This window comes from Canis lupus, chromosome 26 (assembly GCF_011100685.1).
Source record: "Canis lupus familiaris isolate Mischka breed German Shepherd chromosome 26, alternate assembly UU_Cfam_GSD_1.0, whole genome shotgun sequence".
Taxonomy (NCBI): domain Eukaryota; kingdom Metazoa; phylum Chordata; class Mammalia; order Carnivora; family Canidae; genus Canis; species Canis lupus.
In genome coordinates, this window is record NC_049247.1 from 17,526,163 (window position 1) to 17,541,792 (window position 15,630).

The following is a 15,630-nucleotide window of genomic DNA, read 5'->3' on the forward strand; positions in this document are numbered from 1 at the left end:
GTCTCAAAGGATGTCTGCTAAAGCTCCATGAGACTTGGTGGGAAAACGTATTGTACATGCACCAAAAATATTACTCACTTTTATTTTACATCTTTACCTCTTTGAGGTTGCTGTTGTTCCCACTTCTGTTCTTTCAGATCAGTTGCAAGGTAGAACTTAGCAGTTTATTTGAAATGACTAATGGATGTCATAGAACATTTCCTAGCAGAGAAGGCCAGGTTCCTCAGTGTGTCCTCCAAGCCACCACAGCCAACAGTTTTACTGTTGTGTTGCTTGCAGCTTTCTGCTGAGCCCAGAGCCATGCAGAGATATGGCAGTAGATTAGGGTTACAGTCTCTGCACCATTTACTTCAGATAATGCTATGTGGATTTTTCACTGACATGGTTATGTTATCTTGCTGTTTGTGGAGATGGATTTGAAATGATTCACCTGTACCCTCTCAGTTTGTCTTATGTTGAGTGAAGAAGCCTGTCTCTGAGATGGTAGATTATATTAGGTCTACAGACTGTAGCCCTGTACCAGAAGGAGACAACTGGTTATTTAGGGCTTCAGCTCATGTATTTAGTCTCAATTAATGTACTCGATCAGCCAAGATAGGTGGTAACATCAGACAGGCTCACCAGCTTTGTGTGTTGACTAGCATTCTAAAACAACAGAAATAAAAAAATAAAAATAAAAATAAAACAACAGAAATGTCTCGTTTTTCTGAAAAACCAAACCTCAGTCATCTTTGGCCATCTGGCAGTATAGCAGCCACCTGGTATCCTCGCCATTGAGATGTCATTCTTCTTTCCAGATCCTTCCTGGGCATCAGTAAATAGGGGAACTTTTATATGTGACGAGTGCTGCAGTGTCCATCGGAGCCTAGGGCGCCACATCTCTCAAGTAAGGCATCTTAAACACACACCGTGGCCTCCCACGTTGCTGCAGGTAAAGACTAAGAATTCTCACAGTTTGTAATTTGAGCTCTTCGGGCTCATAGTTTTAGGAACTAAAATTTCTCCTACTCCTTAAATCTTATAAAAATGTTTCAATCAGCTGAATAGAGGTGCTATGCCTATTAATGCTGTATGTAAGAACTGAATTTGTCATTTGAGCTTTTTTTATCCCCCTCCTAACAAATAAATCTTGTGCCAAAATCTTAATTATAGATACAAAAATAATTGTTAAAATTTATTGGTAGCATTTTACTGCTCACTTTCTGGACTGTCACCAGAAATTATTTTTAAATAGTCCATCTTTTCTGTATACCACAATAAATGTTTCTGAAAGCTACAGTCTCAGGCTTTTCCTTACATTTCCTGCTTTGATGGAAGCATGGACTGAGATTCCTCTAAAATTCCTGAAACATCTGATTTAAGTTTTCTTGAAGTTCTTGTTACAGGTTAAAGAGGATATTGAGTTAACATGTTTCGATTGAATGCCTTACACTGCTAAGTGTTAAGTGAGGTCTTTGTTTTATTTGGGGTTGAATGTCATGTCACCTGTACTTCTATTTTGGGGTGCACATTCTTCAAGTTTTATTTGGAAGTCAGAATTAAGCATGTGTTTCGCCTTCATTTGTCTTGAGTACATATTTTACTAAATCTGTGGCAGCTGCACAATGTGTCTCTTAAACTTGCCTGTATAAGCCAAGGGGACTAAAACAAGTGGGTTTGGGTCTCTGATGTGACAGTGTCTCCACTAATGCAGAAACACAGATGGGGTTGGGTCAGGAGTCATGCTTTGAAATGAAATTGGGAAATATGGTTTATTAATAACTTTTACTCAGAAGTTTCTAACAACTCATTCTCATGTGAAAGTGGGTATTTACTGCTCTCAGGTCTTTGTTTACAGATTTCATTATAGGGCCTGAAGAAAGTCCGGAGATGAGTAGTTTAAAATGCCAGGCTTGACCCTAAAAGAACAATTCTGAAAGTATGGCACATGAACCACCAGTGGTACTCAAAAGACAGATGTAGGTAATACATATTTATTTTAATGGTTGCATTATTTTACTGTGTATTGGAAAACTTTAACTAGCACATCAAGCCATAATTGCTAGTAAAAGTTTTTTTGTTTTTTGTTTTTTTAATGAGTAGATTTAAAGAAAAATATTAGATGGAAAGTCTAGACAGTACATGGGTTAAGAATCTTGAAAATAGTATTTGGATAATCAGGCTTACCCCAAAGTGTCAGAGTGCTCTTCCTTCATAATCTGTAAGAATAATCTAATCAAACTCTTTTAGGTACTTAGCCATCTTCCTGGTCAGACCTGAATCCTGCATATAGGTTCATCTTTCTCATTCTAGAATCAGAAAGCAATGATTTGTAAGACATCCTCGCCGTGCAGTGGGTCTTGGTTTTCCCAGTTCAGTCACTGTAATTTCCAGTGAATATTTGTGGAAAGAAATTAAAATATGATTTTATACTGCTTGGTTTTTAGATGGTTGAAACTTTGTATAATAATGGTGCTAATTCTATATGGGAACATTCTTTGCTGGACCCTGCCTCTATTATGAGCGGAAGACGTAAAGCTAATCCACAGGATAAAGTACAGTGAGTGGAATGTTTATAAATACTTTTATTTCTTCATAACACTTGGGGCCCACTAAAAGGAGTGCAGCTACTTTGGACCAGCCCCCACAAGGGCAGCACAGGAGGTGGTTACACCCCAATTGTGCGTTGAGCTCTCTGCTCTTAGGAATGCAGAACAAGGCCAGGCACAGGACCATCTCTTTTGCATGGTTGTACAGCACAAGTCAGTGGCTTCTCCAGTTTGACACTAATGCTCAGAGACTGTTAATGTAATCTGATTTAAGCTTAGGTGCTCAAACAAGAGGCAATCAGACCAAAAATCTCCATTCTGGGCTCTGGTCTGCCTGATGCCTCACCTATAGGATGGGATACAATGCTGCTTCCTCACAAGGCTGTAGGTCAGTTAAGAAAATTACAAAGAGAGAAGCTCTAAAAAGCAAGTATTCTGCAGTCCTGGCCTTTAGAATGACTAATTGATGTTTTGAGACTTCAGGTCTTAAACTCCTGCTGGAACTTATTTCAGTGTCATTCATTTTCTTCTCTAGTAGGGGATATGGGTCACTTCCTTTTCTTTTTACGGCCTAAAGAATGGGAAATGTTGCATCTGAACTGCAAGTAAGCAGCTTTCTTTCTTTCTTTTTTTTCTGGGTGGTAATCAGTCCTAATAAAGCAGAATTCATCAGAGCCAAATATCAGATGTTAGCATTTGTCCATCGCTTGCCTTGCCGGGATGATGACAGTATGACTGCCAAAGATCTTAGCAAGGTGGGTCACACTTTTTAAAATCCCTAAAACTGCTGGATCAAATGATATATTGTTTTGTTTGAAAAAAACTTAAAGAGGAAGAAAAGAAAAACAAAACAGAAACTTTCTGTACTCTAAATAATTAATAACAACCTTTTTTGCAGTTGGTTACATCTTTAATTTTAGTTCAAATGGCAGCCATTCTATGTTAGTGGAGGTACAAGGAGGTACAAGGAAAAATAAGTATGTATCTAGAAAATTATTTATGTTTTTCAGAAATGGTTTTGAAATTATATTTCTTGAGGCACCTGGGTGGCTCAGTTGGTTGAGCACCTACCTTCAATTCAGGATATGGCCCCCAGGATCCTCTGATTGAACCCCGCAGGGAACCTGCTTCTCCCTCTCCCGACTGCTCATGTTCTCTCTTTCACTATCTCTCTGTCTCTCAAATAAATAAATAAAATCTTTATCTCAAATAATTAAAATCTTTTTTAAAAAAGAGAGGGAAGGTGAGCACGAGCAGGTGGAGGGGCAGAGAGAGAGGGAGAGGGAGAAGCAGACTCCCCACTGAATTGATCCCAGGACCCTGGGATCATGACCTGAGCCGAAGACAGACGCTTAACCAACTGAGCCACCCAGACACCCCTAAAATTGTATCCCTAAAAGTTTTTCATTTAACTTTAAAATAGGAACCATCCCTTGAGTTTGTTTCTAGAAGGGACTAGAAAGTTCGAGGGACCTCTTTAGGTTTCTGGGTTGCATACTGAGTAGGATCTTCAGGAAGCAGGATGACTGAAAGCTGTAGTGCTTATGATTCTTTATTATACTTGTAAAATGAGTAGATGGTTTTCTTTATGTGGGCCTTTGCATGATTTTGAGAGATGCCATGAGAAACATGCATTTTTATTTTCAAAGCACTGCTTTTAGGAAATGTTCGCACAGAGCTTGGACACTTGCAATCAGAATTTTAAACTTTGCAAAAAAAAAAAAAGGAATTTTAAACTTTGCATAGAAAACATATATAACTGTTACTTCCGTTAATAAGCTTGGCATGGGGTTTTTACCACAACTTAAGAATATTAAATACATTAATTGTAAAAATAAGGTGTGGATATAGATGCTGGAGTAGACTTCTGCATTTTTATAATAAGGGTTATTGCATTTTAGACAATTCTAGGTTAGACTTGAAAAAAGCAGCTAATCTTCTGCATGTTTAAGAGCTTTTCTGCAGTGGTACAGAATTTGGTATACACCAGGCCTATTTCCCAGCCTGAAAGATTTTGTTAAAGTATTATATACAAGGCCAAGAATGTTGTTATGAAGAGGGTGTGCTATAAAGCAGAATCCAGTAGTTTACAGCATGGGGTACGCAGCCCTAAAGCCCTAGGTTAAATAACAACAACAAATAATAATGATTATAATAACAGCAGTTGTATTCTTTGAGTGTTTCCTGTATACCAGGCTCCATGCTGAGCATTTTGTTATATCATTGACTCCTTACAGTAATCCTTGAATAAGTGGCATTGTTTTCACCATTTTAGAGCTGAGAAAACTAAGGTTCAGATTGTTTAAAGAACTTCCACAAGGTCACACAACTTGAAGGGTATATGGTTTTAACTTCAGGTCTTTGAGACTTCAGAGCTGTGTTCACCTATCTTCTCATACCCCCTTTCACTTCAGGTCTGATTGTACCACTTAGATTGTGCATTTGGGCAAATCAGCCTTCCCATCCTTATTTCCTTATCAGTAAAATGGACCTGGCCCCACCTTAGAGCTCTGGAGTGGTTGTGACCAGCAAGGGAGAGGCTTACTGAGCTAAATAACTGATTATCACTAATATAATGTATATTAAAATGATCTGCCAGCTGCTATAGTATACCATTCTTTACACTTTTAACAAATACTTTTTTGATTTGTGTGTTTTTCAGCAACTTCATTCAAGCGTGAGAACAGGGAATCTTGAAACCTGTTTGAGGCTGTTATCTTTAGGAGCACAAGCCAACTTCTTTCACCCTGTGAGAAAAGCATGAATTGATTCAGATACTAAATTGAAACTAAGTGGGTTGTGTTTGTTGTAGCCTTTAGTTTTATTTAATTTGCTTGTTAATCTACTTTTTATTAATATTTCTCAGGAAAAAGGAAACACCCCACTCCACGTTGCCTCCAAAGCAGGGCAGATTTTACAGGCAGAATTATTGGCAGTATATGGAGCAGACCCAGGCACACAGGATTCTAGTGGAAAAACTCCTGTGGATTATGCAAGGTGAGAGACCTAGATTTCTTGTCACTGCATCTTTGGTTAGGGATTATTTATGTTGGGTATTATTCATTGTTGGTGGCTAAATTGTGTATGATTAACATTTAACCCCTTTAAGTTAAGGATATACATCTCCCATTATTTTACAGATGAAAGCATTTCAAATACATAAGAGCTCAGAGCCTGGCAGAGTTGGAGGAGATAGAACCATTAGCTTAGCTAATGTGCTTAGCTTCCAGTGTGCTTAGCTTCCAGTCTTTCAAATGACTTCTAATGCAATGGTATTTGAGCCATAGTCCAAAGCAAGTATCAAGAATTGCAAAACCCACTCCTCAGTTTCTTAATATGTTTAGTCATTGCTTGAACTTAAAAAACAGAGCTATATAGATAGGTAGGCGATTAAACAAGTAATAGTAAAATGTTAATTATAGGTTTTAGGTAGCAGATGTCTGGGTGCTTGCAATAAAATTCCTTAAGTTTCTTCTTGTTTTAAAAACTTTGTGAAATGCTGGAAAAATAAAAAAATCCATGTTAGCCTTGAATATCATTTAAATGGTAGAAGATGGCTCATCTTTCTTTTTCCAAATTAATTTTTTATCAACTGCAAAGCATTCTACTGTTCTGCAGAGGATAAAATGGGTGAAATGCCAAAATTGTGCCTTCCCAGAATTTATTATCTCATGGAGGAGATGATTCATAAATACATGAAAGAGTTAAAGGAGGCAAGATAATGTGGAATTCATTGCCAAAATGGATAACTGGTCTTAAAAGGCATATGTAGGGTTTCTTCGTTTTGACCTAAGTTAGTAAGAAACTTCTTTAGTTGGTCTTTAAAAAATGGGTTGGATTTGGGTGTGTGAAGGAGAAGCTAAGACATTCCAAGTGAAAGAGAAGGATTGAGTTTACGTTCAGGAGGGAGGGATGGACAGGGCATTTTCAGCACAGCAGAGGAGTTTACTGGATGGAGCAGAGTGTGTCTAGGAATAATAAGAACTTGGGTATTGAGGAATATAGTATTTCCTAGATCTGAGACTCCACTGACTATATGGGTCGTCATTATGTCACCTACCACTTAAGAACAACTTAGCTGATTAAATGATGATGTACCATCAATTGTAGTATACTTCCTGATTTCACAGCTATTTAAAAAGAATGAGGGAAAGAGATCCGTATCTCAGAAATCAAACGTGTGGTAGGTCAGAGGAATATTTTGTAGTGTCTTGAAAGGTGGGAAAAGAAAGTGGCAGAAACGAGACTTCAGCTTTTAAGAGGAAGAGAACCCTCAGTACATGATACTTAAATGTCACTTACTTTGGAGTTTCCTCATGTGTATCTTGCATATAAAATAGTCTCTCTGTGTAATAATTTATTTATATGCCTGGTTGCTAAAAGGATTTCAAGCAGCTTAAGTATTTACTTGGTGAGTTAAGAAAGACAAACCTCATGTTTTCTCTTATAGAAATTGAAGTTAAGCAGGTAAACCTAGCTACAAGTGTGAGCTGTGCATTCTGTTGGTCTGTCTCTCCCTGAATTACAGACCTTGAAGTGGTTACTAAACTCTCATCTGGAATCAGACTGGCTGCATCAGGAACCCCTAAGGAAAGGACCTTCTTCAAAATTGACATTCACACTCGTCCTGTCCTGATTCAGAATTCCCACGGTTGGGGCCTGGATATCTACATGTTTTTTTAAAGCGCACTAGTTAATTTTTGAGAACCTCTACTCTAGATCATTTATTGGTTTTATTTTCTACCTCATTAAATGAAATGATTCTTTATATGTCCCATAAGTCCTCCGTTTCCTTATTAAGTATTCTGTTATGTAAATTAGGAAAGGAGAGGGGGTAGTTCAGACTATGAAAACAGTTTATAGAGGTGGGAATCAAAGTAGACTTTGACAATTTACCTCACACAAAAGGTTGATTATTCTAAGAAGTCACATTTGGTAAATTGCTCAGGTGTCTTGGAAGACATCTCTGTACTTTTTCATTTGAGAGCCAGTGGCTGGTAAGGCATATAAATGGTACTTTGTTTTCTCTTGGTAGGCAAGGAGGGCACCATGAACTGGCGGAACGCCTTGTCGAAATACAGTATGAGCTGACTGACAGACTAGCCTTCTATCTCTGTGGCAGGAAACCAGGTGAGTGAAAGGATAGCAGTCTCTCTACACCTTCAATCAGTTAGCGTCTGGAAAAACAAGTTGGAACACTATTACCCAAGACCTCTACTTTAAGGTATCCTTGAGAAAATTGTAAATAAGGATTTTTTTATTTGAAATAACTAGCATTTTCAGTTATATGTGAACAAAACTCCTTGAATTTTAGTTTTTAAGACTTTAGCTCCAGAGGAGTAACTATTTCAACAATCAAAGAGCATAATCCAACCAAAATTGAATGTGCACCATAGTTCTTGCACATAACAGGATTAGGAATGGAAGAGCATGTGCAGCCCGGGTGGCTCAGTGGTTTAGTGCCTGCCTTTAGCCCAGGGCATGATCCTGGAGTTCCGGGATCGGGTCCCGCGTCAGGCTCCTGGCATGGAGCCTGCTTCTCCCTCTGCCTGTGTCTCTGCCTCTCTCTCTCTCTCTCTCTGTGTATCTCTCATGAATAAATAAATAAAATCTTTAAAAAAAAAAAAAAAAGGAATGGAAGAGCAGAGCAATAACTTAGGTAGTTATCTGGAGAATTCTTCCAAGAAATGGAAGAGTCCAAAATGAACTTTGCCATTAGCCAACTTTACTTATGAAGTAGAACTGGGGTCAGCAAACCAGGGTCAGTGGGCCAAATCTAGCCTGTCACTTGTTTATTTAATTGAAGTTTTGTTGCAAGATAGCCATGCCCATTTGTTTACATATTGTGTGGCTGCTTTCACACTACTGCAGCAAAACTGAGTAGATTGAGGGGCTGGCTAGCTCAGTCAATAGAGCATGTGACTCTTAATTTGGGGATTATGAGTTTGAGCCCCATATTGTGTGCAAAGATTACAGAAAGAAAAGGAAAGAAAAAAGAGTAGGTTGAGTAGTTGCAACAAAGACCATAGGCTACAAAGCAAAAAATATTTACCGTCTGGCCCTTTACAGAAAGTTTGCCAATCCCTGACTAGAATATCCACATATACCTACACAGTGATTCACTTACCTAGTTGTATGGTAGAGTTAAGAGGCCCTGGTGTGGTTCCAGTTCCCAGTGAGATGGGGTAAGCACACCCCACCTTTTCTTTCCTGCTAAATATAATTAAAAGCAAAAGCTGGACCAAAAGCATTTAGTGTAGCTATCTAAGGACTCTGGATGGTGTGTTAGGGAACTCAAAGTAACATCAAACTGGTGATTAGTGTCCTATTTTGCTTCTGATATGGCTTTCGTGATAGCCTGAAATCTGGAACTGTATAGCAGGTGCAAAGAAGGCTTCTCTTTCTGGTCTACAGTGCAGTAAATGAGATCCTACAGGACAGAGAATTGGAGGATTCCCCTAGGGTTCTTTTTTTTTTTTTTTTCTCCTTCTTCCTTTTTCCCCCCACCCCAGCCTCTAGGCAATCCTGTGGCTGCAGCAGTGGTGGCACATCTGCCTAAATCTCTGACTGAGAGCAGGAGGAGAATCCTGATTGCTTTTATTTTTCTGTCTATCCTCTCACCACTTGGCCCAGGAGGCAGAACCTAACCTGGTCAGTTGTTTGCTAAAACAAAAATTAACATTCTCCATAGAATTTAAAGAAGACTTAGCATCTCACAACAAAATTCTCAAAGCATCCAGAATATCAGCTATAATTATTGACATATGAAGAACCAGGAAAATCCCAAAGACGTGGCAGGGGAAAAGATAGTCAACAAATACCAACCCTACATGACACAGATGTTGGAATTATCAAAGACTAAAGCAGATGGTAACATCATACTTTAAGAACTAAGCATGAATGTTCTTGAAGTAAATAGAAATATAGACTGTGTATTTTTCAAATAGAAATATGGAGAAACAAAAGACATAAAAAGAACCAAATAGAGATGTTGAACTGAAAAACACAATAACTAAAATTTTAAAACTCACTGAATGGGCTTTTTTTTTTTTTTAAGATTTTATTTTCACTTATTCATGAGAGAGACAGAAGCAGAGACATAGGCAGAGAGAGAAGCAGGGGAGAAGCAGACTTCCCATGGGGAGCCCAATGTGGGACTCGATCCCCAGGACCCCGGGATCATGACCTGAGCCAAAGGCAGACACTCAACCACAGAGCCACCCAGGTGCCTGCTGAATGGGCTTAAGAGCAGATTGTGGAGATGACAAAGAAAAGAGTCAGTGAATTGAAATAGATCACTAGAAATTACCCAGTCTGAACAAAAGAGAGAAAAAAGAGTGGGAGGAAAAAGAAACTGAATACAGAGCCCAAGGACCTATGGGACAATATCAGAATGTCATGTTTGTATCCTCAGACTCCCAGAAAGAGATCAGAAAGCCTGGTACAGATAAAATATTTGAAGAAACATGGGTTCAAAATTCTAGATTTGGCAAAAGACAATAGATTTATAGATTTAAGTAGCTCAGAGAATCCCAAATGGGATAAACTCAATGAAATCCTCACTCAGACACATCAAAATCAAACTGCTGAAAAAAACAAAACATTTGAAAGCAGCCAAGGAAAAAAACGACGTAACATGAAAAGTCAATTGTTTGAATGAATGTGAATTTTATTTTACCGTATTTTATTTTTTGAATGTGGATTTTAATTGGAAATAGTGGAGATGAAAAGTAGAACACCTTTTTATTTATTTATTTTTTTTAAGATTTTATTTTTATTTATTAATGAGAGAGAGAGAGAGGCAGAGAGCCAGGCAGAGGGAGAAGCAGGCTCCATGCAGGGAGCCTGACATGGGACTTGATCCCGGGACCCCGGGATCATGCCCTGGGCTGAAGGCAAGCACTAAACCACTGAGCCACCTGGGCTGCCCTAGAACAACTTTTTAAAGTCCTGAAAGAAAAGAACTTGTCAGTTTAGAATTCCACTTCCAGTGAAAATAACCTTCAAGAATGAAGGCAAAATAAAGACATTTTAAAATGAAGAGAACTAGTTGCTCTAACAGAAATGCGAAAAAGTTCTTTGGATAGAAGGGAAATGATATCAGTGGGAATCTGGAACTTCAGGAGTGAAAGAAAAGCAACTGAAATGATAAATATCTGGATAAGTATAATAGACGGTTTCCCTCCTAAATTCTTTGATATATGTATGACAGTTAAATGCTCATCTGGTGGAGTTTTCAACATATGTCAGTGTGATACATTTGATAATGATGACATAAAAAGGGGAGCAGGTAAAAGAAATATGGAGGTAAGGATTTTGCATTCTTCATAACATGACAAAATATTCTAAATAGACCAAAAGGTTATATATATACAATAATGCGTAGTACAACCACTAAAAACAGACTATGCAATGATAGGTGAACAGAACCTCTAGAGATAAAATGGAATGTTAAAAATTACTCAAATAATCAAAAGATACTTCAGAACATTCCAGAAAAGAGACAAAAAGAGAGAAAGAGGAACAAAAAACTGAGGCCCAAACAGAAACTAAATAATAAAATCATGGACTTAAATCCAAATGTGTTAATAATTACGTTAAATGTTATGTTAATGATCTAAATGTACCAAATGAAAAGAGATTGTCAGAACAGATTTAAGACAAAAAACTGATGGGCAGCCCAGGTGGCTCAGCGGTTTAGCGCCGCCTACAGCTCAGGGCGTGATCCTGGAGACTGGGGATCGAGTCCCACGTCGGGCTCCCTGCATGGAGCCTGCTTCTCCCTCTGCCCCCCTCTCTCTCTCTCCTCTCTGTGTATTCTCATGAATAAATAAATAATCTTAAAAAAAAAAAGACAAAAAAATGAGCCCTAACTATATGCTGTTTATAAGAAACTCACTTTAAATATAATGATAGAGGTAAGTTAAAAGCAGAAAGATATAAAAAGGTAAGCCCTGCAAACACAGTAAATGAAAGCTAAAGTGATTATGTTAATATCAAACAAAGTAGACTTTCAGGGCAAGGAAAATTAAGTAGGGATACAGAGGGACATAAGTTGGTGATAAAACAGTCAATTTACCAAGAAGATGTAATAATTCCACATGTGTACACATGTAGCAACAGAGTTCCAAAATACAACAAATTTTGATAGAACTAAAAGGAGGAAAGGTCAAATCCACAATTCTTGGATATTCAATCATCTTCATTTAGTGTAACAGAAGGAACTAGTAGATAGAAAATCAACAAAAAAGGAGCACCAGTGGTTGAGGTTCTGCCTTTGGCTCAGGTTGTGGTCCTGGGGTCCTGGGATCAAGTCTCATATATCAGGCTCCCTGTAGGGGAGAAATCATATTTCTCCCTCTGCCTGTGTCTCTGCCTCTCTGTGACTCTCATGAATAAATAAATAAAATTGAAAAAAGAAAATCAACAAGGATATGGGACACTTGGCTGGTTTAGTTGGTAGAGCATGTGACTGTTGATGTTTTTTGGGGTCATGAGTTCAAGTGCCACATTGGATATGGAAACTAAGAAAAGAAATAAGTAAAACAAAATTTAAAAGAAGAAAATTAGCAAGGATAGCAAACTGAAACCAAAACATCAGCCAACTGCGTCTAGTTGACATAGTGTATGCTCTACCCAACATTGTCAGAATACACATTCCTTTCAAGTACATGTTGAACATTCACCAAGGTAGACCATATACTGGGTTATATAACAAACCTTAACCAATCTAAAAGAATTAAAATCCTACAGAGTATATTTTCAGACCATAATGGAATTAAGCTAGTGATAAATAATAAAACTATAACTGAAAAATACCCAAATGTTTGGAAATTAACAACAAAGTTCTAAATAATCCATGGGTCTAAGAGGAAATCTCAAGGAAAATTAGAAAATATTTTCAGATGAAAACCACCAGTCTTACCAGATGGTGCAGAAAAAGCATTTAACAAAATTCAGCATCCTTCATAAAAGAAATAAACTTAGCAAACTTAGAATAGAAGGGACTTCCTTAACCTTATAAAGATTATCTGTAGAAACCCACAGCTAACATCATGCTTAATGATGAAAGATTGAATGCTTTTGTTCAAATATTAGAAACAAGGCCAGGATGTTCACTCCTACCACTCCTATTCAGTTGCCATGGAAGTCCTAACCAGTGTCAAAAGGCAAGAAAAATAAAAGACATACAGATTGAAATGGAAGCGATACAACTAGTCATAAGTAAAATGGTTCTATGTAGAAAATCCCAAGGATTCTAGAATAACATTCTTACAACTAATAAGTGAGTTTAGCAAGATTGCAGAATACAAGGGAAACAATAAAAAATCAATCATATTTCTATAGATTAGCAGTTGACAATTGGAAACAAGCTAGAAAAACACCACCATTTATAATAGCTCCAAGTTACATGCTTGTGTATATATCTGACAAAATATTCATGGGATCTACATGCTGAAAATTACAAAATGTTGCTGAAACAAATCAAGAAAGACCTGAATCAGTGGAGAGAGAACTATGTTTATGGGTTGGAAAACTCGATAGAGTTAACAAGTTGATTATCCACAAATTAGTTTGTAAAGTTAATGCAATTCAAGGATTTTCCTGTGGACATAAATGTGCTGATTCTGAAATTTACATGGAAATGCAGAGGAACTACAATGGGACTGTTTTGCAAAAGAAGAATGTGAGCAGAATCACCACCCAATTTTAACTCTTGATGTACTCAGACAGTGGATATGATAAAGAGATAGACATACAAGTCAGTGAAACAGTAGAGAGAATCCAGAAATAGACCCAAGGGTGTTCAGTGGATTTTTTGACAGTTGCAAAGGCAATTACATGGAAGAAGAATAGTTTTTTTAAGTATATAGACTGGACATCCATGTGCAGAAATATAAACCTAAGTACCTCTCACCTGGTATAAAAACTAACTCAAAATGAATTATAGATCTAAATGTAAAACCTAAAAGTATAAAAATTCCAGGAGAAAACAGGAAAGAATTTTTGTGATCTTGGATCAAGTAAAGTACTGGTAAATTGGACTTCATCAAAATTGAATGCTTTTGCCCTGCAAAAACTACAATAAAGAGAGTGAAAAGACAAGCCACAGCCCGGGAGAAAATATTAGAAAATCCTATGTCTAACAAAGGACTTGGATCCAGAATATTTATACCTAAATATGTAAAACTCAACAGTAAGAATCCAGTACAAACCGGGCAAAGACTATCCAGATGCCAGATAAGCACATGAAGTGAGACGTTCAGCATCATTGGCCATTAGGGAAATGCAAGCTAAAAGCATGATGAGATACTGTTATACACTTATTAGAAGGACTAAAAATTAAAAATCTGCCAAAGAAAGTGACAGCATGAGTGGCAAGATGTAAAGCAACTGTAACTCTCTTACATTGCTGGCTGGTAAACAAAATGATAGAGCTATTCTGTCAAAAAAGTCTAGCGGTTTCTTACCAAGTTTTACATACATTTACCTAATAACCTCCATAACCTAGAAGTCCCATTCTTGGGTATTTACCCAAGAGAAATAAAGACTAATGGTTACACAAAAACCTAGATGTGAATATTTATAATGGCTTTTTGTTCATTGGTGTTTGATCAACATCCTCCAGAAGCTAGATGGGGACTGGGTCAGTAAGCATTGCAGAGGGAAGCCGCATCTGGATATGCGAAGACCACCTGCCCCAGCCCTGATGGTTTTATGCTAATTGATTAATTTGAAGATGAGCCATCAGAGCCCAAGGGTGCTCCCCCATCCCACATGGAGTGCTGATAAAAGCCTGTTCTAAGCTAATTCAGCTCCCTAAAAGTTTTGTCCATGACTAAAGATCATCAGTTATACTGGGAATAAAATGTAGGATTAGCTTGAGTACAGGCTTTTGCTTAATGATGTCTAGACCTTTGTACCAAAAGAAAATGAGAATATGATTCTTTCTACTGGTCAGATCTTAGGGAGTTTGTAGCCAATCTGGCCACTTCTGTTCTCCCCCCCCCCCCCACCAACACTTCCCCATAATTCATAATTATGAGAAACTACTAGTTGCAAAACGTAAATTGGGAAAATTATGATGGTGTTCCTTTATTGATATTACCAGTATTTATATAAACAAAACTTTGACTTGATTTCTGTTTCAGATCACAAAAATGGACAGCACTTTATAATACCTCAAATGGCAGACAGGTAAGGCCATTGAAATACCAATCAATTTTATCTGTCACTGTTATTTCCTTGGTTGTATAGTGTTTAAGCGTATTATATTTTGTATTTAACAAAGCCCATACATTTTTCTCTTTTATGGCTATACAATTTGGAAATAAGACGGCTGTAAGTAAACCACCATGTAAAACTTAAGTTTGAAAGAGTATGAGTAACAAATTTATTAGTAAAATTGAAGTCAGTGATAATTGTCACAGTTTTAGCCAGTCGTGACAATATATTATGTCTATAGGTTATATCACAAAGTATTTCTGTATAGTAAGAAAGGATATTCTTTGTCTATAACAGGGATTGGCAAAATTTTTAAGGGCTAGATGGTAAATATTTTAGGTTTTGTGAACCATACAGTCTCTGTCACAACTACTCAGCTCTGTCAGTTGTAGAGGAAAGCATCCATGGCATTATGTAAATGAAGGGCATATCAGCTGAAATAAAATTTCATTTCTGGACACTGAAATGTGAGTGTCATACAATTCTTCTCATGTTATGAAATATTTTTCTTTTGCTTTTTTTTTTTTTTTTTTTTTCCCTCAGACCACCTAAAAATGTAAAAACCATGCTTAGCTCATGGGCTGAACAAAGAAATGGGCTATAATCTGCTGGCCCCTGGTCTGAGGTTAGCTGAGTTCACATCTGCAAGAATGAACTTTAAAATCCTTATTTATCCAATTACCTTTGCACAAATACTATCAAGAGTTAATGAAACAATTAGCTGGAATTCCAGATACAATCTTGCCATTCTGGTTTTTCATATTCTGCCCTTTTCGTATTTCTCCCTGTCATGTTTTTTTTTTTTTTTTTTTAGTGCTTCAGGAATTGTGACCTCTCACATAAAGGGCCTGGTGATGAACCCGGCAATAGTTTTTGT

General features: G+C 37.4%; 1 protein-coding gene across 14 annotated transcripts in view; it reads left to right on the forward strand.

Moving 5' to 3' along the window:
• The window catches only part of GIT2 (GIT ArfGAP 2), a 47,009-nt gene that overhangs the window by 3,770 nt on the left and 27,609 nt on the right, over window positions 1–15,630 (forward strand). For 13 of the 14 annotated variants that reach the window (XM_038575367.1, XM_038575370.1, XM_038575375.1 and 10 more), the window contains exons 2-8: window positions 798–931; window positions 2,427–2,539; window positions 3,178–3,283; window positions 5,191–5,277; window positions 5,395–5,525; window positions 7,564–7,658; window positions 14,681–14,726. In XM_038575367.1, coding sequence (XP_038431295.1) covers window positions 798–931; window positions 2,427–2,539; window positions 3,178–3,283; window positions 5,191–5,277; window positions 5,395–5,525; window positions 7,564–7,658; window positions 14,681–14,726 — 712 coding nt within the window. Of the gene's footprint in view, window positions 1–793; window positions 932–1,837; window positions 1,963–2,426; window positions 2,540–3,177; window positions 3,284–5,190; window positions 5,278–5,394; window positions 5,526–7,563; window positions 7,659–14,680; window positions 14,727–15,630 lie in introns of those variants that run through there. The other variant, XM_038575373.1, reaches the window with a different exon arrangement.